The 22,565-nt window shown below is 50.8% G+C and overlaps 8 protein-coding genes across 8 annotated transcripts; 4 read left to right on the forward strand and 4 right to left on the reverse strand.

Annotated features, from left to right (window-relative positions):
- Positions 1–160: 160 nt before the first annotated feature.
- Positions 161–3,058, reverse strand: VTN77DRAFT_5788 (uncharacterized protein; the record flags this gene model as incomplete). The annotated part of the gene is made up of 1 exon (XM_069421993.1): positions 161–3,058. One exon carries the CDS (start codon positions 3,056–3,058, stop codon positions 161–163), a length of 2,898 nt encoding a protein of 965 aa, XP_069276666.1.
- A 1,024-nt stretch (positions 3,059–4,082) lies between these two features.
- VTN77DRAFT_5789 (uncharacterized protein) lies at positions 4,083–5,995 on the reverse strand (the record flags this gene model as incomplete). The annotated part of the gene is made up of 3 exons (XM_069421994.1): positions 4,083–4,445; positions 4,515–5,201; positions 5,264–5,995. 3 exons carry the CDS (start codon positions 5,993–5,995, stop codon positions 4,083–4,085), a joined length of 1,782 nt encoding a protein of 593 aa, XP_069276667.1.
- Positions 5,996–7,277: 1,282 nt separating this feature from the next.
- On the reverse strand, positions 7,278–9,305 carry VTN77DRAFT_5790 (uncharacterized protein; the record flags this gene model as incomplete). The annotated part of the gene is made up of 5 exons (XM_069421996.1): positions 7,278–7,594; positions 7,667–8,296; positions 8,357–8,803; positions 8,869–9,064; positions 9,126–9,305. The coding sequence occupies 5 exons, from the start codon at positions 9,303–9,305 to the stop codon at positions 7,278–7,280; spliced, it is 1,770 nt and encodes a 589-aa protein (XP_069276668.1).
- A 971-nt stretch (positions 9,306–10,276) lies between these two features.
- VTN77DRAFT_5791 (60S ribosomal protein uL13) lies at positions 10,277–11,270 on the reverse strand (the record flags this gene model as incomplete). Its single annotated transcript, XM_069421997.1, has 5 exons — positions 10,277–10,415; positions 10,473–10,731; positions 10,812–10,865; positions 11,017–11,152; positions 11,250–11,270. 5 exons carry the CDS (start codon positions 11,268–11,270, stop codon positions 10,277–10,279), a joined length of 609 nt encoding a protein of 202 aa, XP_069276669.1.
- A 442-nt stretch (positions 11,271–11,712) lies between these two features.
- Positions 11,713–12,757, forward strand: VTN77DRAFT_5792 (uncharacterized protein; the record flags this gene model as incomplete). The annotated part of the gene is made up of 2 exons (XM_069421998.1): positions 11,713–11,911; positions 12,000–12,757. The coding sequence occupies 2 exons, from the start codon at positions 11,713–11,715 to the stop codon at positions 12,755–12,757; spliced, it is 957 nt and encodes a 318-aa protein (XP_069276670.1).
- A 2,792-nt stretch (positions 12,758–15,549) lies between these two features.
- VTN77DRAFT_5793 (uncharacterized protein) lies at positions 15,550–16,325 on the forward strand (the record flags this gene model as incomplete). Its single annotated transcript, XM_069421999.1, has 3 exons — positions 15,550–15,574; positions 15,640–15,867; positions 16,159–16,325. The coding sequence occupies 3 exons, from the start codon at positions 15,550–15,552 to the stop codon at positions 16,323–16,325; spliced, it is 420 nt and encodes a 139-aa protein (XP_069276671.1).
- Positions 16,326–17,630: 1,305 nt separating this feature from the next.
- VTN77DRAFT_5794 (uncharacterized protein) lies at positions 17,631–19,394 on the forward strand (the record flags this gene model as incomplete). Its single annotated transcript, XM_069422000.1, has 1 exon — positions 17,631–19,394. One exon carries the CDS (start codon positions 17,631–17,633, stop codon positions 19,392–19,394), a length of 1,764 nt encoding a protein of 587 aa, XP_069276672.1.
- A 285-nt stretch (positions 19,395–19,679) lies between these two features.
- On the forward strand, positions 19,680–20,141 carry VTN77DRAFT_5795 (uncharacterized protein; the record flags this gene model as incomplete). Its single annotated transcript, XM_069422001.1, has 1 exon — positions 19,680–20,141. The coding sequence occupies one exon, from the start codon at positions 19,680–19,682 to the stop codon at positions 20,139–20,141; it is 462 nt and encodes a 153-aa protein (XP_069276673.1).
- Between the last annotated feature and the right edge of the window lie 2,424 nt (positions 20,142–22,565).

Below are 22,565 nucleotides of genomic sequence, written 5' to 3' on the forward strand. Positions count from 1 at the left end.
ATTGGAGTGTACTGGATGGACATAAATGAAAAACGGAACCGGAACCAGAACCAGAACCAGGAAAGTGAAGAGAAAAAAAAAAAAGAAAGGAAAAGGGAAAAAATGAAGAAAGAAAACATGGGGTCATATCGAACATGTACCAGCTTCAGCTCTCAGCTAGCTAGCTAATCCTGAACGATCGACTCCCTTCTACCAACCCACTAGCCAGCTTCGTCACAGCCACCCAGTCTGGACTGTACTGGCGGATCTCGTCCAAGGCAGGGATCACGCCGCGCGAGTTGCTGTCGCTCCAGAGGCAGGTCGCCTTGCCGCTGAGCTCGCTGCCCTCGCTGCCCTCGCGACGCTCCCACTCGACATCAACAGTCCATGTATTCTCCCACGTGCGGCTCCACAGTCGGATCTCTCTGGTCCCCGCAGGAAAGGTAGTCGGGAACCGCTGCTCGTCGACCGCCGATCCGGCGACACGGAATCGCGAGATGGGCGAATCGAACGACAGAACACATGCGCGCGTGTTCAGGCCCGTAATCTGGAATCGAGCCTGATGACGGTGCTTATTGCTGCCATCGTCCGTGCGAGTCACGTTGTACGACACCCAGTCTTGCAATGGTGGTTCTTCGCTCGCACTTCCAACAACATGCGGCGCGAGACCGTCCCAGGAGCATTTGACGCGGTCTGCCTGCCATGCGCAGGTCACGTTTTGGTCCGCCGCACTGGGGATCCATTTGATGGCGTCGCTCACATAAGGAGGAACGCCCGTCAGCGAAGCACGATTGACGCCCGTGTCGAGGTCCACCTCCTGCAGGAAGAACAGCTTGAGTCGGTTGCTAGACGAGAACGGGAAGGCGACCAGGTTGTAGATCAGCGTCCCGATGAAGACAAGAAACAGGAATGTCGGAATGTGGTACGTGTATCGATGGATGAACGGTATAAGAGGTGTGAACAGCAACGTTGTGAAACCGGCAATGACCAGGTAGACCGTCAACACCGGACTGCCGTCCTGACTGGTCTGATGGAGAGCAGCCGTGGCAGTCAATGCCAGTTGTCCGATGAGAATAATAACGATCGGAGCGATCAGTAGGAGCTGCAGCAACCATGTCCACTTAGGCAATCTGGCACTCCACGGCTGCTCGTAGCCGTATACGTTGGGATCCCGACGCTCCTGACTGGGGTAACCACCCTCAGTGATATTGTCATCCAGGTCGTCGACCCGGGTGTAGTTTGCAAAAGTAGTTCGCTGCCCGCCTCGCAACAGAGACGTCGATTCCGATGGCTCTTCTTCCTCATTCGGGACAGAACCCCCGATCTCGTCGGCAGAAGGCGTCAAGAGACGGCTGCCGTAACTGCTGGCTCGTCTGGACCCCCGCCGGAACCGGCTGGCATACTCGCTTTTCCGTGGCAGCGCAAACAGCTCAAGATACGAGATCCATGTCGCCAGGAATGTCCCGAATGTGTAAAAGAGGATAAAGTAACCAGCAGCTAACCCATCCCGGTTCTCGTATACGGTCGCGACGACAAGAAGAACCCACGTCAGCACAAACATCCAGGTCAGCGTGTAGATGCGATGCAGAGCCGACGGTCTGGCAAAATTCGCAACGCGGGATAGAAACCATGCGATGAAGACCCAGGCCGAGATCATCATAGTCCACACCGCATACTCGCTGCTGTGGACAATCTGAGGGTTGATCTTGGTCAACAGAAAAGCGAGCGCAACGGTGGCCGCAGCAGAGCAACCGAACAGAAAAGGGAATCGAAAGAACCCCCTCACGCCACGCAGTGAGACCTTCTCGTCGCCCTCGTCGATCCAAACCGATATGCTAAACAGATACATGCGGTCCACATTGGACAGGACAATGCTGGTGATGAGCAACGTGAGCGGGGCCACGATCAGCAGAGTCACTGAAAGGGCAAAGAGAGTATGAAGCTCGAAGACAGCAAAGGTACTACCAAACAGGTCGAACCAGACGGCCCGTGTACCTTTCCCACTGGGCACTTTACCTGGCCCTTGAGGTTCGCCCTCGAAGTCATCGCTGGAATCAGAGACCAGCCCCTCCGTCGTGGCCACTGCAGCGGACAACATATGCCACAGAGAGTCTCTGTTCGTGTGTCTTGTGTCGTCCTGGTCGGTGTGGTACCGGGCTCGAGGTTCCATGAATGCGACATCCAACCCCCGTAGACCGAGATTGCCCTCGAAAACAATATAGTCTGTCTGGCTGCGGATCAGGCCTGCCTGAAATCCAGCGTCGGATAGCACCGAGCCAAACGGATGCTCGGATCTCTCGTAGAATCGAGTCACCTCGAGGTCAGAACTGCGGAACAACGTCGCTCGTCCGCCGGCACCGGCGCCCTCCAGGTTCAGAAAGGTATGAGGGAACTTCGATATGGGATGCTGACTATACACACGCGCTCCATTGAGGAAGTCCTCCTCGCCATTGTTGAGCAGGACGACCAGTCCCTTCCGCGGTGCGTGCCCAGGAGAGGTGAAATACCTGATCAGCTGCAGACAAGTGACCACCCCGACTCCATCGTCGGTAGCACCGTAACCTGTAGAGACACTATCGTAGTGCGCACTGACGAGCACGCCTCCCTTGCCAGAGGGCCGGCCATCTGGTCGCTCCCACCAGTTGGTCTTATCATCCTCCGAACCTCGAATGTAGACGATGATATTCGTGCCTTCAAAGTAGACGCCCAGATCCGATTGCGAGAACGTCAGATTCGACTGCACATCGTCGAAGACAAAAACCTCTGGCTGGCTCTCGTCCATCACTCCTTCTCGACTACTCTCCAATACGATCTCATCTATCCGTCTCAGCAGCCAACTCCGCACCTCATCGTTCCGGCGAGAATTGTACGGATGGAAGCCGCCAGTGAGATGCTGCAGGTCACGCCACGCTTCATCGATATCGAGGCCGTCGGGCGCGGTCTCTGGTGCGGCAGGGAGGACGTGTTCGATGACGATTAGCGGGGCGAGCAAGGCGACGTAGACGAGGGTCGTGATAACGGTCACCGGCCACCGGTTGAAGGCGAAGGGGCTGCACCGCCGTGCCTTCGTGGGAGCCATTGAGATTGTCCTCTCACACGCAAGCTGTTCGGATGGTCGTCATTAAAAATGTACGAGAGAGATGCAGGCAGGCAATGGTGCCTGCTACAGAGTACATCAATTGCAAACGAGGGGTTGATGGGATATATCGCTTGCAAGCAAAGGCGGAAGGCGAGGGCAGTATTCTGCATTCGCCGAGCTGCATGCACAGTGGGGCAGTGAGTGCTAGCTTTGCTACGACGAAAACAGTTCGATCCACGTGGGAGGAGAGCTAGCTGCCATTTGGGCCTATATTTGAATAGCAGGAAGCTAATCGCCTTCCTGAAGAGTTCCCAGCTCGAATAAAAGAAAACGAAAAGCTCAGATAACTACTAGTTTAAATGCAACAGATCTGTCGCATTTCTAATTGGCGAAATCAGCTGCAAATGGATCTTTGTCTGTCATACACGGAACCAATACAGGCCCCAAATATACCAATACCATCTGGTCAATGCGCTTTGTATGTAGATAGCTATGCACAGTCGGATCGCGGAAGAGGTATCATGTCATATTCTCCAGTCATGATCAATACAAAAAACAGCATAGAAAAGGAATACAATCGAAAAATGCCGGAAGAATGCAGATAAGACATATATCTGTACAGTTCAATCGCAGCTCGACCTTGCCACCTCCGCATCCCCAGGAAAGCCCTCCCCAGCCCCACCATAACTAATGGTCTATGGCTTCACCATAAACTCGACATGGGGCGTCGACGGAAGAGCGGACGTTTGCAAGACCATCGCGATAACACTTCCCAGCGCCGACAGGCAGCTGTAAAGAACGGCGTAGAAATAGCGTCGTTAATGGTAGACTTGCGTATGCTCTCCTAACGTCATTGAAGGAGGAGTCGACAGGTGAGCGTTGCAGCCCGCTTGAGCTGGCCCATAATATAAAATAAATACCCTTTCCCTAAGAACAGGCCGGTATCATGGGAATTATACAAAGACGTGCACAGACCACGGAAGAAAACACAACGCTGAATCAAATCAACTTAAACAATGGGGTATCAACCATGAGGATGTCCTACATCAACGCCACCATCCCCCATTTCGTCATCCTCTTCGTCATGGATGGCCGTAGCATTCATCAGGCCAGTTACCTGGCCCTCGTCTTCATCGAGCTCTTCGTCATCATCATACATTGTCGCCTCGGTCTCCTCGTGGAAAGGGACCATGTTCCGATTGAGAAACTCACGCAGCCGTACGACACCCTCGCCGCTGAACACGCAGAAGACTTCCCGCTGTTGCTGCGTGAACTCCGGCGGAGCCTCTCGGCAGAACGCGGTGAGGTCTTCTCGCAAGAAGGCTTGTACTCCAGTCAGGCTGAGATGAGTAAGCCGGGGACAGTGATTCAGGAGGGCATGAATTCCCTAAAAGAGATGAATGTTAGCAGTCGAATTCTATGGCGGGGTCTCTTCTGCACGAAAGTGAAAACTTACCTCCATAGTCAAATTCACACAGTAGCTGAGGTGCACCCGCTCCAGACAGCTTACGCCCAGTGGGTCAGGGGACGCTCTTGACCGCGCCAAAGCCAGGATGCTACGATCCGTTATTGACTGGCATTTAACCAACCCGATCCTCCTCAGTTTCGGCAACGTTGCAAGCTGCATAACGCTGGCGTCGGTTAAGAGATTGCAGCACGCCAGATCGATGTATCGAATGCGATTGCAGGACTTGATGAGTTGAGACACCGCAGAATCGGTGATGTTGGAGCAATGCCCCAGATGCACATAATGCAGGTTCTTTCCCAGTTTGCAAATGGCCAACACGGCACGGTCGGTGATGAATTTGCATTTGGCGAGAACAAGGTTCCTCAGGCGTGGAGCTGAATTGATGATCCGCTCGACAGCATCGTCCTTGACGTGTTCGCAGGCCGTCAGGTCCAAAATGCGCAGGCTATCAAAGATCAAACCCTCCGGAAGTTTTAAGAAAGCAGAGTCATCGATTTCCACGCAGTGTGCAAGACGTAATTCTCGAAGGTTCCGGAGCGTCGCGAGGAGCGATGTGACCGAAGAGCTTGTAACCTGCTTGCAGTCATGTAGATCGATTTCGAGAATGGCCGGGCAGTTCTCTGCAAAGGAGAGAATGGACTTGTCCGTGACTTGAACCACACCGTTCAGTTTCAACTGACGGAACATTAGTAAATCCATTGTAGCAAAAAAAATAGGAAGCAAGAGAAAATACTCACCCTCTTCAGCTGCCGACAATTCTCCGACACGACGATCAATGACTCATCAGTCACTTTGACACAGTTAGTGATGTTCAGCCCTTGCAACCGCGGACAGTTCTTGGCCAGTGTGAACAAGGTATGGTCTGTCAGTGATCGAAGTTCCGATACGTCCAGAGCCTGAAGATGTCGATTGCCCTCCACCAGGTCTGACACGCCCTTGTCTGTCAGTTTCGAGCAGTTGGTCAACGTCAATCGCTCGATCCGTTTGCACTGGGTAAACGGTAACACCGTTCCATCGCTGACTTTATCGGCCAATGCCGAGAGATTCAGCCGTTTAATAAGCTCTGCATATGGGAAAAGCCCGTCCGGCTTCCCTACCGACGTCACCACACTCCGCAGATTCTCGAACCGATTGCACGAGGGTCGATGCCATAGAATCCCCACGCAATTTGCCGCCCATTTCTGGCATACCAACATGCAATTCAACAAATCAGCCGGCGAGCTGAGTTTCGAGAAGATCGAGATCAGGATCTCTGGCGGGAGACGTCCGATAGGAGGGACGACCTCGTTCTGACCATTGCTCACGTTGAGATCGCGGAAGGTTGCCACCCCCACCGAGGACTGAGAGTCGTTGGCTTGGGCCATGAAGAAGTCCGTATCATCGTCCGCAGCACGTTCGGGAGAGGTCGAGGTCGAGGACTCGGAGGGGGCCTCGCTCGAGAATCGAGCGGCAGGCCGTGAGCGGAGCATTCTCGCGGTGACTGCCAACCAGGCGAGTAAATACGTCCTCTTATATACCTAAGACGGTCTGTTTACATCAACGAGAGATTCTCCCTGTCCAGGTGTAGTCTCCTTTCTCCGACTGAAAGATCCTTTTCAGGCGCTGAGTTGTTTTCGTCCTCCACGGTTTAAGGGTTCCTAAGCGGTTCGTCGTTCGTAGGTAGGAGCAGATCGAGTGTCGAGAGGTAGTGGTCACAGGGCAAGACCAGTCACGGATGTGTGGGCGTGATCGAGGTCGTACAGCGTTGTTTGGGCTCTATCAAGGGAGGAACCAGGCCAGGCTGAAGGGGTGGATGCAGCACAAGTCTCTCCCTAGGTCAGAGACGGACAGCGACAAATGCTGATAGACGGAAACATATATTAATTAGCAGCAGTCTGATCCAGGACAAGAGACCTGAGCTGCGGGTCAACAATCGAGAACAATGGACAAGGTTCGGTGCGGTACTGCCGTTAGGCGTAAGTCAGTTGAGTTGGTTAGCATACAGCGAGGCAGGCGGAACGAACACAAAGTGGGATGCGGCAGGATGCTTGCTTGCCCAAGGAACCAACCAGGCTTGCTTTAACTTACAGTGGCTGCTCAACAGTTCAGTTGCTTGGTAATTTGAAATTGCAGCCACGACTGAGAGACTGGTTGGCCGCCAAGGCTTTAATTAATAATTATCGATTGCAAAGGAGGGGATAAATACGGAGTACTGAAGCAGTGCTGCCAGTTCCTAAATTGGTCCTGTCCGATCTTTGGCGGGTCGATTGACGACATCACAGACTATTAGTCTATAGTCACAGCCTTAAATTTAATAATATCTTTAGGGGCCTGCCAGTCCGCCCCATTCAGCCTTAGGCTCGGAGCTTCACGAGACCATCACTGTCACACACTACACCATCACGAGACGTGTGGACTGAAGGTGACATTTCACAATAACATCTATTCACTATAACATCATCCTGGAATGTCTCGATAACACGTGCTCTCTGTGCTAATCTGATACATCGCTAACGTCAAGATAGCCAAGTCGCATCACACTCTGTGAGAGGCTCTACACACTACCTCGGGCGACGCTGCGGATTGTTGAAACTCCCCATCATGCTTTTCTCTCCATATAAATGAGAGTATCCCTTGCTCCACACTTTCTCACGAGCCTGTATTCTCTACAATAATGCCTGTACATGGACAAGAAATCTATACCGTTCGGCTCGAACCCACTTACCCGTTCTATGAACAAAAAAAAACTTGCTGAACGTCAAGACCACAGTTTCATTTCACAACATTCCGATCCGCCCCTTTCGCCCACTCTCGCAAGACGTTCTTCTTGATCTTCCCCGTGCTCGTCTTGGGCAGCTCCGGGACGACCTCGACCTCGCGAGGGATCATGAATCTGCTGATGCCGCTGACGTTTCTCGCCCATTCGATGATGTCTTTGCCCTCGACCTGTTTGCCGGGTTTGACCGTGACGAACGCTTTCGGCCGTTCGCCCCAGTGGGCGTCTGGGACGGCCACCACGCCGGCTTCGAGGATGTCGGGATGCGTGACTAGCATGGACTCCAGTGCCAACGAGGAGATGTTCTCGCCGCCTACCAAGTGTCTTGCGTTAGTACACGACTTATATGGTTGTACAATGTCAAGACAGAGTGGACTAGGCTCACCGCTGATAATGATATCCTTGGCGCGATCCAAGATCTGAATGGCCCCGTCGGGGTGCCAGACCGCCAGATCTCCCGAATGCAGCACACCACCAGCAAAGAGCTTCCGCGTGGCTTCGGGATCCTTATAGTAACCTTTGGCGCAGATGTTGCCCACAAAAACAATCTCTCCCAACTCCAAACCATTGCGTTCCACGTCGATGATCGTTCCCTCCGGGACATCGGTCTTGATGACGCGGACAGGGAGACTGGTGACGAACCCATGGCCTTGTCTCGCCATCTTCTGATACTTCTCCTTCGCAGGCAGCGTCTCCCATTCGGGCATATGGTAACCCTTGGTGATGGGTCCGTATGTCTCCGTCATGCCATACACATGGACCGGATGCAGGTTCAGATTCGTCATTTGTTCAAAGAGATGGGGCGTGGGTGGACTGGCTGCCACCGTCACCCGGACAGGGTCAGGCAGCCTCTCAGCCTCCTTGGCGGCGCACAATAGAGTGTTGACCGTCGGGGCCGCGTTGAAATGCGTTATGCGTTCATTCTTGAGCAGATGCCAGATGAACGGGTAGTCGATCTTCCGTAGACAGTAGTGGGTGCCTCGAACAGCCGTGACCGCCCAGGGGAATGTCCAGCCTGAAGACTTTAAATCAGTTGCACTGTGTCAGATAAGCAAAGCATTGGTGAGACACCAACCCATGGCATGAAACATCGGCAACGTCCAGAGATATCGGCAGCGACCGGTATGGAAATTCAACCCCGACTCAATCACATTTCCCAGCGCCGCTAGATAGCACCCACGATGCGTGTACTCGACACCCTTCGGCCGGGCCGTCGTCCCGCTCGTATACGCGAGCGCAATGACAGCATCTTCGTCGGGAGCGAGGGCTTCGAGCCCTTCCCAGCCTTTCCCACCGGTCTCGGTGTCATATTTCAAGCCCTCCAGGACGGCATCATCAAATGGACCACTCAACTCGCCCTCCGTGGCATCTGTATCGGTATCCACGATGAACGGCACGTCCGGATGGTCGCGCTTGAACGAATCGAGGAGATGCACGAACTCGTGATCGACGATGATGACGTCCGCTTCGGAGTGAGTAAAGATGTAGGCGACGTCGTCCGGTTTCAGTCGGTAGTTCACCGCTGCGATAGTTAAATTATCGATAAGTTCATGTGGTCAAAATCAACCGGGTTGATGGCTCTCTTACCAATATTGACGGCCCCAGCAGCAGCAATGCCAAAGATCGACTCCAGAAACGCCGGCGTATTAGGCGCGAGGATTCCGACTCGCTTGAAACCGTGCTTTTTGAGATAGTACGCCAGGCCGCGGGCACGATCGGCCGTCTCGAGATAGGACCGTCGAAGCACTTTCTTGTTTGCCGTCACATGGTAGATTGCTTCTGCCTGTAACCCATTTAGAAATAACGATAGAAACAAAATATACAAACAGTATATATATATGTACCTCCGGTTCAATTGCTGCGGCACGTGGGAGGAAGAATGTTGGAGACAGGGTGTGACGGTTTACAGGTTGCGTCGGAGAGTCTGAAGAAGCAGCAGCAGTAGTGGTAGTAGGTTGTTGTGACTGCGATGAAGGGAGGAAATGGCCCAACAGGCCCGCAAGACGGGTCTTTGGAGCAGACATCAGGTTGTCTCGTTCGTCTTGCGCAAGTCTTGTTTGTAGGAGCAACAGTATATATGATAACCCTTCAAGCTTCAAGATAATAATGACGCTAGGTAGCTAGGTGTAGCTGATGTGATAATTCGTTTAAATGCACCTGATCTAACAGACTAACACTACATGTACTCCGTACTAGGGGCTCCTGGGGCTGCCTCGGACCGGGGAATATGGGGACAATAATGCGGGGGAGAAGGAAGCTATCCCCGAACCCGAAAGTTAGCCTGATGATCCATTCAAGTTGGGGGAGGAAAGAAAGCCGGGTAGCCTCGGGTGGGGAGAGGCTGGATTCCAAGGTTAACTTGTTATTTATTGCCGAGTGCGAGCGGACGGGACAGGACCCTAAAGTACGGAGTAAGGGATATCGTCATCTGTCTCGTTATACTATACATATGTCATGTCTCTCTTGTTCAGGAGAACAGTAGATCTATGTACATACATACAAAGACTGTAAGGGCCATAGTGGTATTGAGACCAGGGAATTGGTCCGAGCAAGTCAGTTACTAAACCGGCTGGTTTCATGCCAAGAAATACTCCATACTGTATACATTCGACAGGTGCATTGCAATCTACAACATTAAAGAATCGCATTCAGAAATACTTGGATTATTGATTGATTGCGCCACGGTGCGAAAATAACGGCTCAGGCAGCATGCCATATTGTAACCACCATTGTTTTTTTTTTCGTCCCAAGCGACTCCGTGCAGAAATCAGTTTTGTTTCTCGGGCCCTCCCATGTTCCATTTCAGCATATCATTTGATACTTTTTTTAATTTTTGCTTTTTGTTTCATGATCAGGCAGGAACCGTGAAATGATCTGATCAGTGACGGGTAGAGGTTGACGGGCGCGCCGTTCAGTTTTGCTGACAGACAACCGTTCCGCGATCCTATCCCTCCCATCTCTCTAAATACAACCAAACCAAGTCAACACCAGGTATCTAGTATCCGTACTCAGCCAGCTGGTTCTTGATGCTCTCATCCACATTTGCCGTCCTCTGGGCCTGTGCGAGCTGTCGTCGAAGGGCCTTCTTGCGCTCGTAGTATGCGGCACTCTTAACCTTCCTCCTCTCCTCCAGTCTGTTGTAATTAGAGTCAGCAACCATCCCCAAAATAGCAGTGAACAAGATGGCATACCTAGCAACAACGTCCTGGTATTTCCAGCCGACCTCGTGGCTCAGACGGCCAACGGTGCAGTACTTGCGACCGGGCCGGAGACGGAGAATACGCAGGGCCTGGGGAACAACAACACGCTTCTTCTTGTCATATGGCGGAGGAATACCCTCGAACACCTTCAACCGCTCCAGGGCAGCGGCACCACGAGCCGTCTTGTGGGGGATCATACCCCGGACGGCCTTGTAGAAGATACGAGAGGGAGCACGGAAGTGGAAAGGACCTGCAAGAAGTCAGTAAGCCGAGCCAAAAGAACCTCAACTAGCCGTCTCGGCAGAATTGAGTCAGCCGAGACGTTCTCACCACCTCTTGTCGGGTTGTAACGAGTGGCCTTGCGCAGGTAGGCATGGTACTTCACTGTATCGCAGAGTTCAGTCAGCGTCTGATTGTACGGAGTACTACTTGTGAATCCCCCTCAATCACTTGTATTCGCGTTCGTCTTGCTCTCGCTTCTTCTCCCGTCCTTTCTCCACAAACAAGAAATAAAGACATCATCGGATTGACGTACACTTCGCGCGGAAGAACTCGCCGGAGATGTTGAGAGCTTCACATCGCACGACGACGATCTTCTGACCGTTGAGCAGCTGCTTTGCCACAATGCTGGCCAGGCGACCCAAGAGGTGTCCCTTGCCGTCGATGACGACCTGTAAAGAGATCCAAGCATGTCAGCCATGTATTCCATAGACCGACTAAGGAGACGAAGTCGATGTCGTCGAAACGAGAGACTCAGGGAACACGCACAACTGGCTCGAAGGTGGACATCCTGCTCTTGTCACCGGTTCTACAAGGAGAAAATATCCAGCAAGACAAAGAGCTGGTTGCTCTGGTGGTAGGTTGTCGACGGGTTGTTGTCGTTCGTTTGTGGTCAGGTTCGACGCACACCACGAAGTCGGGATGGTTGGCAGCGAGGGCTAAGCGAGCTAATTGTGCGAGGGTCTTTGCCCTAACCGGGCCACCGCCAGTGGTCAGGTCACATGCTGTGGGTCCCGCGGGAGACCTGACATCACGTGACTATATTGTCACCTTATCATCTTCCATCTCCGCCTACCAATAAAGTAACAACCCAGGCCAATATGAGTCAATCTGCAGATCTTGGCAGATGAGAATATCTCGTCTACTCAGCTAACCATGATGATCACGCAATTCAGAAAGTTGTGTTCTCTAGAATTGCGTCCTGCTTAGCAAGCTGGAGGAAGAATCGCCGATGACCTATCGAAAAACACGCTTCGTATGCGTTTCCGACACACATGGCTACACGCCCATGCAGGCGGGATTCCGATTACCGCCCGGAGACGTCTTGATCCACGCCGGGGATCTCACGAAGCAGGGCAGTAAATCGGAGCTGCAGCGGACCATGCAGTGGATCCAGGATGCAGATTATGAGGTCAAGATCGTGGTTGCTGGTTAGTCAGGCCATTGAACCTTATAAAAGCCTCTAATAATAATAATGTCTGTGTATGTCGACTGATGAATGATTGTAAACCGGCTCAGGCAACCATGATGTCACGCTGGACGCACCGTTTTATGTCGAACACGGTTCTCGTTTCCACAATCAGAAATTGGAGAATCCCGAGGAATGCATGGAACTTGTCAAGGGAGGATCGTCGGTCATCTTTCTCGATCATGCTTCCACGCTGGTCAAATTGACCCGTCCAGGCGGACCCCGGACCATGTTCAAGGTCTTTGGCTCTCCATATTCCCGATTCCAGGGACTCTGGGCCTTTGGATATGACTCTGCGGAAGAAGCGCAGCGTCTGTGGGACCAGATTCCACTGGACGTGGATGTCGTCGTGACGCATACGCCTGCCTTGTCGCATTGTGATCGTCGTGAGGCAAGATCGCTTGGTTGTGACGGTCTCCGTCAGGCATTGAACAGAGTCCGACCGATGCTTGCGGTTTGTGGTCATGTACATGAGGGTCGTGGCTATGAGAGAGTGCGATGGGATGACGATGACGGCGCCTCGAGGTGGGTACCGGATGCTCTGCCCCCTATCGGGAGTAAGAAGCAGAGTCTGGTCGATTTGACAGGCAGGAAACAGAAACGCCTGGATAATATTAGTTATACTGGGGCAGGAAACCTACCATTGTCAGAGGCCTTTCAAGGAGCAAGAAAAGAGACCTGTATCGTCAACGCAGCGATAATGGCCACAAGCTGGCCACACAAAGGAGGCAAACGATTCCACACTCCGGTCGTTGTTGACCTGGACCTTCCTGTCTGGGATGATGATGACATCAACGGACGTGACTGAATGAAGATCAGATCGTCTTCCTCGTCGCAGAGACATCCATCTTCTCTGGACCCATTGTATGCATACTGTAGGTACAGTTGTCATGAGTCCATGACATGCATAGCTTCATACCCAGAGAGGGAATATTTCCGAAAGTACCTGTTCCATCCAGGCTTTCAGCCATACGTGGTTGGCTATCGTGGAATGCATAGATGCCTTGCCTGGGGAAGTATATCCATATATTCCATTTGTTCCACAGGGTTCCATGTCAAACTCCTTCGTGCCACATCTGAGGTATATGCATGGAAAGTTCTGTTCTATCGTTGGAACTTACCCAGGTGATTATATCATAGCATCGAATTAAGAAGACAGTATCAATATACTCTGTGATACTTCTAGTGATGAAATAGATACCTAGGTGGTATCATAGGCTGTGCCGTAGCTGTCTCATACCTAATATTAGCTGCTAACTACGGAGTACATAGATGGAAGTCATCAGCTGGAGTGATAACAGATGTAAGTAAACATCGATGTGATGCACTGCCATGTTAGGAACCAGCTTGGGGTGCTTATAAACACTGTACAGTACTTGGAATTTCTGGCCTGAGAATAATAATATTCATGACTACACATGACCTGTGCAATTGCGACCAGTAAGTGACACATGATACCTATACCTGTTATTCTAATCATTATACTCCGTATTCAGTGATAATAAATTCGAAGTACGTGTATGACTCAGATGAGTACGGGGTTGTAGTATAATCTTAGCTGTATGGAGTACCTATATGTCCATATGACCATCTACAGTACTCCGTACAGTATACCCATCGCCAATCGCGGAAAGGTGACTGACTGACCCAGCAAGGTTCCTAGTTCTCCACGGCGCTTGGGGGAAAAAAAAAGACAACACTTTAGTGGATGGGATGGCAGGGACCCGTCGCGCATCACACTGTATGTAATAATGTAACCATGTTGCAGAAGGTACCGAGTACAGTACCAACTACTTAACCGAGTCTTCTCCCCATTTGGTATCATATCCATGTGCCCAGCCCGGCTGTGCAACCAGTTTCTTTCCTACGGTTAGGTACCAGGTGTGTCTCCGTACTCCGTAGGTATGTACTCTGTACGGAGTAATGTATGTACCTAGGTACTGTACTGTAGGTACCTCAATTTAACCCGTTCTGGAATGAGGAGAACAGATTGGAACCAACCCAGACCAGACCAGGCCAGATACTCTGCGGATGGATAATGAGGCAAGGCACTAAGCAACCCAAGGCAACAAAGTTGACCAATAATAAAATTTAAAACAAATCGGAAAATCCGATGGTATATCCATCATCTCCATTATTTGGACCATATAGGTATAGGTAGGCAGGCAGCAGATAACAGAGAGGCGGGCTGGATGCTGGGCAATGACTGGACAACTGGACGAACGGACTCGACAATTTGGGACTCATGCATGACTTGACTGCATGAGCAGCATGACTGTACTGTATGAACTCGTTAGTACGGAGTAAGTTACGGAGTACGGAGTACTTGGCCATTGGATTGTGGACGTAATTAGACCTGTGTGTGATGGCCCGGGATACCGGATACATCCCGGATACGTATCGGTGGGTGGGTTGCCTAAATCAAACACCTAACCTGATGGCGGGGCAGGTGGCCCCTCCCAATCCCAATCGATAAGAGAGAGCTTCGACTAACTTAGTCGATCGGTGTGCACTGCTGTACTATTACTAAAACTAATACCTACAGTACGTATTTTGACGAAGTGTAAGCTGGCGTATATCGTATTCTCCGTGCTCTATACGGAGTACGCAAGACAAAGCTCGTCCATAGTCGCTGGATACGCTATTATCGAATGGAAACTGTTTCGTCTGGAAAATGATGACGATTAGGATAACAGTGCGTTTCCACTAGAAATTACGAATTACGATGAAGCATCTCTAGTCGTGTGGTTCTGTTCTGTCCCCGTGGATCGATCTGGTGGCTTCTCTGTGTTGCTCCAGCCACATGGTGAAACAGCTCGATAGATTTCCCGGCTTCAGGTTTATTAGGTTTATGACCTGGCACGCGTTTTTCCTCATGGAGAGAAAGCCTGGAGAAATTAATGGGGTCTGCAGAAGAGCAGCTGCTAGCTTCGCGACAGCTGATGACCTGCCAGGAGATACTCCGTAGAATCAGATAGCACCATTTTTCTTGCGCAGTTACCGCCGCAGGAAGTCGGCTGGACAGTTGGAAACGATTCTGATTAGTACAACGCAGTGAGTGGGCTGGGCTTGTCCCGCCTGCAGAGATCTCCACGTTGAAACACCCGCCAGCCACCTTTGGACCCCTCAAACAGGAGTTCGAGAAGGAGAGCAGAACGCCCTCGAAAAAGCCTGGCAACAAGAGGCATATAAATGGCTGAGAAATTGCTTGTTCTCTGCCTTCCAGGTACGAACGAGTACGAGGACGACGTACCTGGGCGGTCTCAGACACTGGGTGAAAACACCCCAAGCATTTGCCATGGAGGCTGGAGCAACCTCGTGGTTTATCCCAAGGCTTTAAGCCGCTCTAGCAGCTTTCCAGATAGGGACAGACGAGGCCAGCTGGCCTGAAGACGCGGTGGCCCTGGAGCGGACATGGAGACTCAGGCCCTCTCGGCATACTAACCATACTCCGTACTGTATATCCGTATCCGGATCAAGTGGACTGCAGTCGTCTTTTAACGTTAAGCCATGGCAGAGTAGTCCCCCAACGGCGATGCGCCTGCCTATCAAGCGCTCTGCCGATAGACGCTATCAAACCGGATCGTCAAGTTGTGGAAAATGGTCCCTCCAAAACAAGTACTCCGTATGTAGGTACGGTCCGGGATCCGGATAGTGGACCAGGACCGGTACGGTACGATCGATGTGCAGGATCCGGGAGACTGGCTGCAGAGAAGGTTGTCGTCAGACTCCTGTCTGAGCCTCTCGAAGGCAGGGAAGAAGATCTGGAGGCAGCTGCTTCAGTTGGCCATCTCGAGGTCGGATTGGAACGAGGGGAACGAGGAGTGACAGGCGAGGGGCAGCGGCGAGAGTCGATGGCTGATTGGATTGCCATGTGGTGGAGGCTGCGCCAACGCTGTCGAATCACTGCTCCATCGAGTATGATTTGTGAATCTGGAAGGTGATGCAGGAGAGTTTCTTTGGTCAGTGAAGTGGATTTGTGGATAAGAGGCCGGCCTTCTGCATACAGCACGGACCTAGAAAACAAGGCAAGCGGGTCGTGGATCCTGGCGCATCATTGACTGCCCCGTGCGGGCTGAACTGCCTTGTTGGAGTCTCCATACGTCAGCAGAGCCACTACCTAGGTAACTACTAACTGGAGCAGGCATGGAAGACTTGGAGAAGAGTGTTAGTCCAGCCTTGAAGCGGACCTGACGAGTCGTTATTCAGCACACCCCCTGCCTGGGGATTGTGACCCGGGTGTGACTATGGCTAAACTAGGCGTCAAACAGGAGGAGTGTGGCCTCAGAGGCTCATCTACGGTGATGACCGGGTTCCCTGACCGGCTAGCAATAGGAGTTATGGGTGAAGCGCTGTGGAGATTCTTCAAAGGTTGATAGTAGGTATTATTCCACCAACTATGAGATCAACCGAATGATCAGAAGATGGCCTTGCGGCTGTGATAGTTGTCTTACTCGCAGTTATTAATTGTATCAATCGCCCTGCCAGAAGCGCTTCTGCGCGTTTGGGGCGATGATCTTATCCCCCAGCTTGTATAAAAATCGACCCTTCAGGAATTATTCATTGTATCACTTCTCCGACTTTGTTCCTGATATTACCCCGCCAACAATCACAGTTGAAACTGATCAACTGCGTCTCCGGAACCCCCGTCTTCCAGCGGGGCCTTCTACCGAATCGCGAGCATTATTATTGCCCTGATTGACCGCTTCTCGCGGAGGAATCATTGATTTGAAGAACTCACCCGTGGAGTGTTGGGTTACTTGGGCAGCCTTCACCGCTGCTCTAGGATTACGCTCTCCGGTCGAAAAGAGAGACATCATCTGTGACGAGACAGATTCTTACTCAAAGGATCCTTTGATTCATCGCCTGTCATCGCGCGTTGTCATCTCCGGGTTGACACGTCCCTGATAAGGGAGCCCCTTCGCGTCCTCCCTCTCTCTCTCTCCAACATTCTATACTCTACTGGGATCTTCCCTTGCCATCGCTAATCATCACCACCATCCAACAGCCAGAAAGATCTTCAACTATCAGCTTGACTAAGCATCAGGACGATCTGTCTGCTATTAATATTCAGCTCAGCGAACCAGATCTCAGCCCGGTGCCGAGCTGGGTGGCGCAGCATCGCGGTCGGCCTTTCGCTTCCTTGTCCTTCCGCCCACGCACCGGAACCCAGGTTCCTTGCGTACGTTCATACACACGGTTACAGTGCCTGGATTGGGATTTGGATCAGTGGATCTTCCCGTCCGAGGTACCAGCGCTCTTCCGGCCCCATCGACAAGTCCTCCGTACGGAGTACTACCGCTAGCCAACGAACTGCCAACTCGCCGTTTGCCCTCGGTCGCCGTCTCATAAACACACCGCACCACACCACCGCCCCTGCCGACATTGCGTTCCCTTCCGTCTGTGCCATCTTACACAGGTCAACAAGGGTGCATGGGTTCCTTCCATTCGTTTCTTCCGGACACTCTTTGAATTGTCAGCGGGAATTTTCCGGAGAGTTCACAATGTTCACATGTTGTTGAATCCAACCAACGCCAGCATCGACAGAATCTATCCGACTTATCCACACTACTTCTTCGCCTTCTACATCGATCGATTGATATTATTCCTGCCATCTTCTCCTATTCTGATCAGATTCATGCTCCGCTGTCTGGCGCCTCTTAATATATGAGACTCCCAATATGTCCAGATCTCCTCCCAGATTTGACCCGTACCTCGTTCTCGGAGTTGATAAAGATGCTAGTCTTGCCGAGATCAAGGCTGCCCACCGAAAACTCGTGCTCAAGTGCCATCCGGACAAGGTAAAGGATGAGTCGTTGCGGGATCTGGCCCGCGACAAGTTCCAGCGCGTCCAGGAGGCCTACGAGCTCCTCTCGGACGAGAATCGCCGCACCAGATATGACCAACAGGTTCGTCTGGAGGCACTGAAAAAGGAGGCGATGGAACGGGCGGCCGCAAGTGGTGAGCCATCGTCCTACTCGTCCTCGAGAGGGACTGCAGGTCGAGAATATCGCGATGGACGCATCTACGAAGAGCGCACCCCAGCAGGGGCCAGCTCCGATGATGATGATGACGACGACGAAATACGGTTCTCGGAAGAACCGCGAGCCCCCCCTCAGAAACATGACGACCACGCAAAGCGACCGACTTCGAAAGACACGGAGGAGAAGAAGAAGAAAAAGTCAAAATCGGTTCCTGTTTCCACCTCCCGCACGGCCAAGGAGAGCGGGCGCGAGCATGGGAAAGCGAGCCACCACTCCCGCGCCAAACGTCGGACTAAGGGACGGCGACGAGAGTTCAAGGAAAAGCACGAGCAGCCGACGGCCGCCTACGTCGTGAGCGATAGCGAGTATGACTCCTCAGCGTCGGATGCATCCGCCACCATCTACATCCAGATCAAACGCTCGTCGAGGTCACGCCAGTCCCGCGATCCTAGTCCGCGGCGCAGCAAAACCGAGCCCGAGCCATCTCGACAATCCGAGGCCCGGCGCCATCATCGGGATCGCAAAAATGAGGATGGGGGTGAATCTTCTGATGAGTGGGAATCGAAATTCAACTACCTGCAGAGCTCTGTAAAGGAGTATATTCAACGGTCCAAAACCGATCCACCGGTCGAAGTCGATCGGCGGCCCCAGTTCTCGCATTCTCCGCACACCTACGGCGGGTACGAATCGAGTGATTGGTATGAGCGAGAGGGACTACGGCATTCGAGTTGGACGCACAGAACGGAGAGTGCCCGAGTTGCTACCTCCTCGCCGCCGCCGTCGCCCCGAAGTCAGCGGAAATCACACGAACGCCTAGACTCTACACCTCGGACTTACGAGCGCACAGTGCCCAGCATGCCCACCGCGACGTCTTCTCCCAAAGTCTCTTCTTCTTCCTCGAGACCTCCTCCCCAGCCTACTCGATCCTCTACGGCACCTTACCCTCGATCTCGACGCGAGAGCCGTTCCGAGGCGAACCCGCTCTTCAACATGGTCTCGGACTTGACTGATACCCCGTCCCCACGGACCAAGTTGAGAGGCACCGACCGAAACGACTCGGGCTATTCCAGTCCGGGAACGCCTGAGATGCCGCAAAGTAGCAGCAGTCCTCCGAAGGTGAACCGGTACAAGATCGTTGATCCGCCGGAAACGATCACGGTGGAGCCGCAGGACTCGCATCGGTATCAGCGGAGTTCCTCGCCGCCGCGAGCGGAGCGTCCGTCGGTCACGACCCGGGCGCCCTCGAAACCCACGCGGACGGCGACGTATAGTTATCCTGAGCCGACACAAGTGCGGTATGAGACGGCTCGGCCGTCGACGACGTCGACGTCAACGTCGAGAGCGCCTCCGGTGCGAGTACTCTATGGGGAGGTTCGGTATGCACGGGAGATCAAGCCCGAACATATCCAATACATGTATCCTCGGTATGAGGAGCGCGCTCGTCGCCAGCCAGCCTACTAGACGAAATGTGATCGTTTACGACAGCACCGATGTCGCGGAACCATACTTCTTTCTCCTACTGTCAGAGTACTTGTGTCGATTATTCACGTTATACTTATTTTCACTCACGAGCTGCACACGTTTCAGCTTCGACGCGTTTCACTGGTTTGACTTTGCCTGCCGTTTTGATATTTCACGTGGTCGTCATTTTCATGCATGGTTTGATTGAAACCAGTAAATACAATTGATGCATTCTGTCCTTCATCGCGACTTTCATCGGGGGTGAGGAGATTGATTCGGTCATTTATGCGGCGTTTATTTTCTCGGGCGGGTTCCTTTTCTTTTCTTCTCTCTCTCTTTTTTTTTCCTCTCCTCTCTCGCGAGAGTCAGAGTCACGAGTATGAGTATGCTGGGCAGAATGGGATGATATATAATCTGATATATCTCCTTACCGTCTCTCTCGCTCTTTTCCACATACATAAACATGCTAGTCATGCGGTTTTTTGGGTTTCGGGTAGTATGGTATGGTTCCTGGCAGCAACAGTTGACTTTGGCATTGGGATTGAATTGAATCGGATGAACGAGTCAGATGAACGAGTCAGTCGTACGGTACAGGCACAGGTTTGTCTGGTTTGGTTTTCATTTATCTTTTTACTGGAGATTATTTTCTCTTTTCTCTTTTCTCTTTTCTTTTCTTTTCTTTTCATCTCTTTTTTCCATTTTTTTTTCTTTTTCTTCTTCTCCTATTTTATTTTTGTTTTATTTTGACTGCATGAACCTGATTTTCACGACTGACTATTATGAATAAGTATTTATTTATATTTTTGACTAACAGAACAGCTTGGCAATGATAATGAATGACATGGCATACATGATCCGAGGGATCACTTACTCCTTTCGTACTCATTTTTTGTTATTTTTTTTTTGTCCTCTAATTAATTGGTTAATTAATTAACATGTCGTATCTGTAAGGACAGGCTGGACGATCAGTCTGGTTGTCTGTTAGCCTCAATCTCCAAGACTGTATGTGTTGTATATATTGCGATGCAATGCAAGATGTAGGTTATGTCGGCAGTGTTGTAACTAGGTGATTCTGTAAAAAGAAGAATATTATGTTGCGGACTACCTGATACCTAGTTCAGATTCACCAAGAAGCTGGTGCCATGTTTGGCCGAGTCTGCAACATATTAATTATTTAGCAGATGAGAGGTATAATTATGTTTTTTTTTTTCTTTCTGTAGCGGTCGGTGGTCGATTGACTCGGAAGACACTTGAATAAAATAAAATAAATAACTAATCAACCTACCCTAGCCACCTCATCTCTATCATTTTTGACCCTCTCTTTAAGAACTGAAGACACTTTCAAGTTTGGTCAATTAGCACCAACCTTGAATATAAAAAAATAAAAAAACACATTAAACAATGTCTCCTTGTATACTTACATAGGTAATGTACATGTACCTATACTCTATAGCGATGAGTTTACTCTAGCTAGCCAAAGAGACCCAAAAAGAATCAAACCAGAAAATCTTAAGTGTTTGAGCGCGACAGACAGCAGGCACATTATTTATTTGGGTATTTATATTTATACTGTACTCCGTACTCTTTCACTCTTACAAAAAACCACCGACCGAGCCGGACAGTTCATTCATTATTACGATGGAGGGAGGGTGAGAGCGAGGGACATGAGTATTTGCATGTATATATACATACACAGGAAATAGATAATTTTTTCTCCTTTTTTTTTTGAGGAGACCCGTCCGCGTTGTCGCCGTCCAAGCTCTCGCGACTCTGGCCCTTGCTCCTCTAAGAACAGCAAGCAAGACAGCAGGGGCAGCTATTAATACACCACCTCCTCGACTAGGTACATGTATGTACATACATATGTACTCTCCCCACTATGTATGTACAGAACTCGACTTCCACTCCACTGCTGTTGCGCAGTCCCAGGTCCCAGGTCCCAGCTGGATGGATGGATGGATGGATGCATACTTCGGGCAGTTAATAGGTATGCCTACAATACAAAATCACCATCGGCTTTCCCTACCTAGGTTAGGTATGCAACGGAATGCTCATTCAAGTGCAGTTCAGAGGGAATGGTCTCTAATATCAATATCCTGCCTGACGGCATCAAGTCTACCTATGTATGTACTTTACATACTCGACGGCAGAAGAGAAGGCATACATGATATATCCATCAATGCCATCTGTGCTGTCTGTCTCTAGAGCGAGCCATCGATTAATCACGCCTACCTGACAACGTACTGTACAGTAGTAGATTATCAACGACATTATTCGTCTCCGTTCGTCAGAGACCAAGCAACTTAATTTCATTCACTTAAATGCAATCGATTAATTTACTTTGACCAGATTCAGTTCAATTCACTTGACAATCATTAATCAGGATGAGGTTTATGCTTCACTGTACATGTACAGTACCTGCATTTTATTACCAAACCCTAAGTGAAGACAGTCGTGTCCTCTGAGGATGATGACAGTGATTACAGATATTACTATTTATTATACACTGCAGTAGTGAGTCAGTTACTAAGTCACTTGGCCTGCACAGACATATGTATGGAACATTTGTGATGTGTGATTGATGGAGTGACAGACATCCATTCCATAAAGCATGCATATATTCATGCGTGCATGCAAGTAACTAAAAGTACAGGACCATCCACCCAAATTCAACTTTGTACATGACATGATTATTTATAGCCTCCCCCAGTGAGGCTCTTATTATTGTCTGTCTGTCTGTATGTAGACAGACAGACGTACATGAATATATATATATATGTATGAATGAAGGCGGAGTTCAGTCTGATGTTTTTGAACTCTGATGATGCATCGATTTTTTTTTGATGCATGCGGATGTTTTTTGTGATGATGATGATGAACGCCTTCATGTGGAGTCGATTCACTGACTCCACGAGAAAAGAAAAGAAATGAAAAGAGAAACACAGGTCAGTCTCGTCACTGAATACATGATTCCCTTGAACACCAGATACATGATTTCTTTCCCTGAACACCGAGTACATGCTTCCTGTTCCAAACGCCTGAATAAATGCTTGCTGGCATGGTGCAGGTGTGAGAAGTTTTGTCTTCCCAGACTTACCTGCACCATGCCATGCCTTTCTTCTTCTTCTTCTTTCCCGAAGTCAACTAAATAAATCCTTCCCGGGTGGCATG

This window comes from Rasamsonia byssochlamydoides (assembly GCF_041956645.1).
Source record: "Rasamsonia byssochlamydoides strain NRRL 3658 unplaced genomic scaffold VTN77scaffold_42, whole genome shotgun sequence".
Taxonomy (NCBI): domain Eukaryota; kingdom Fungi; phylum Ascomycota; class Eurotiomycetes; order Eurotiales; family Trichocomaceae; genus Rasamsonia; species Rasamsonia byssochlamydoides.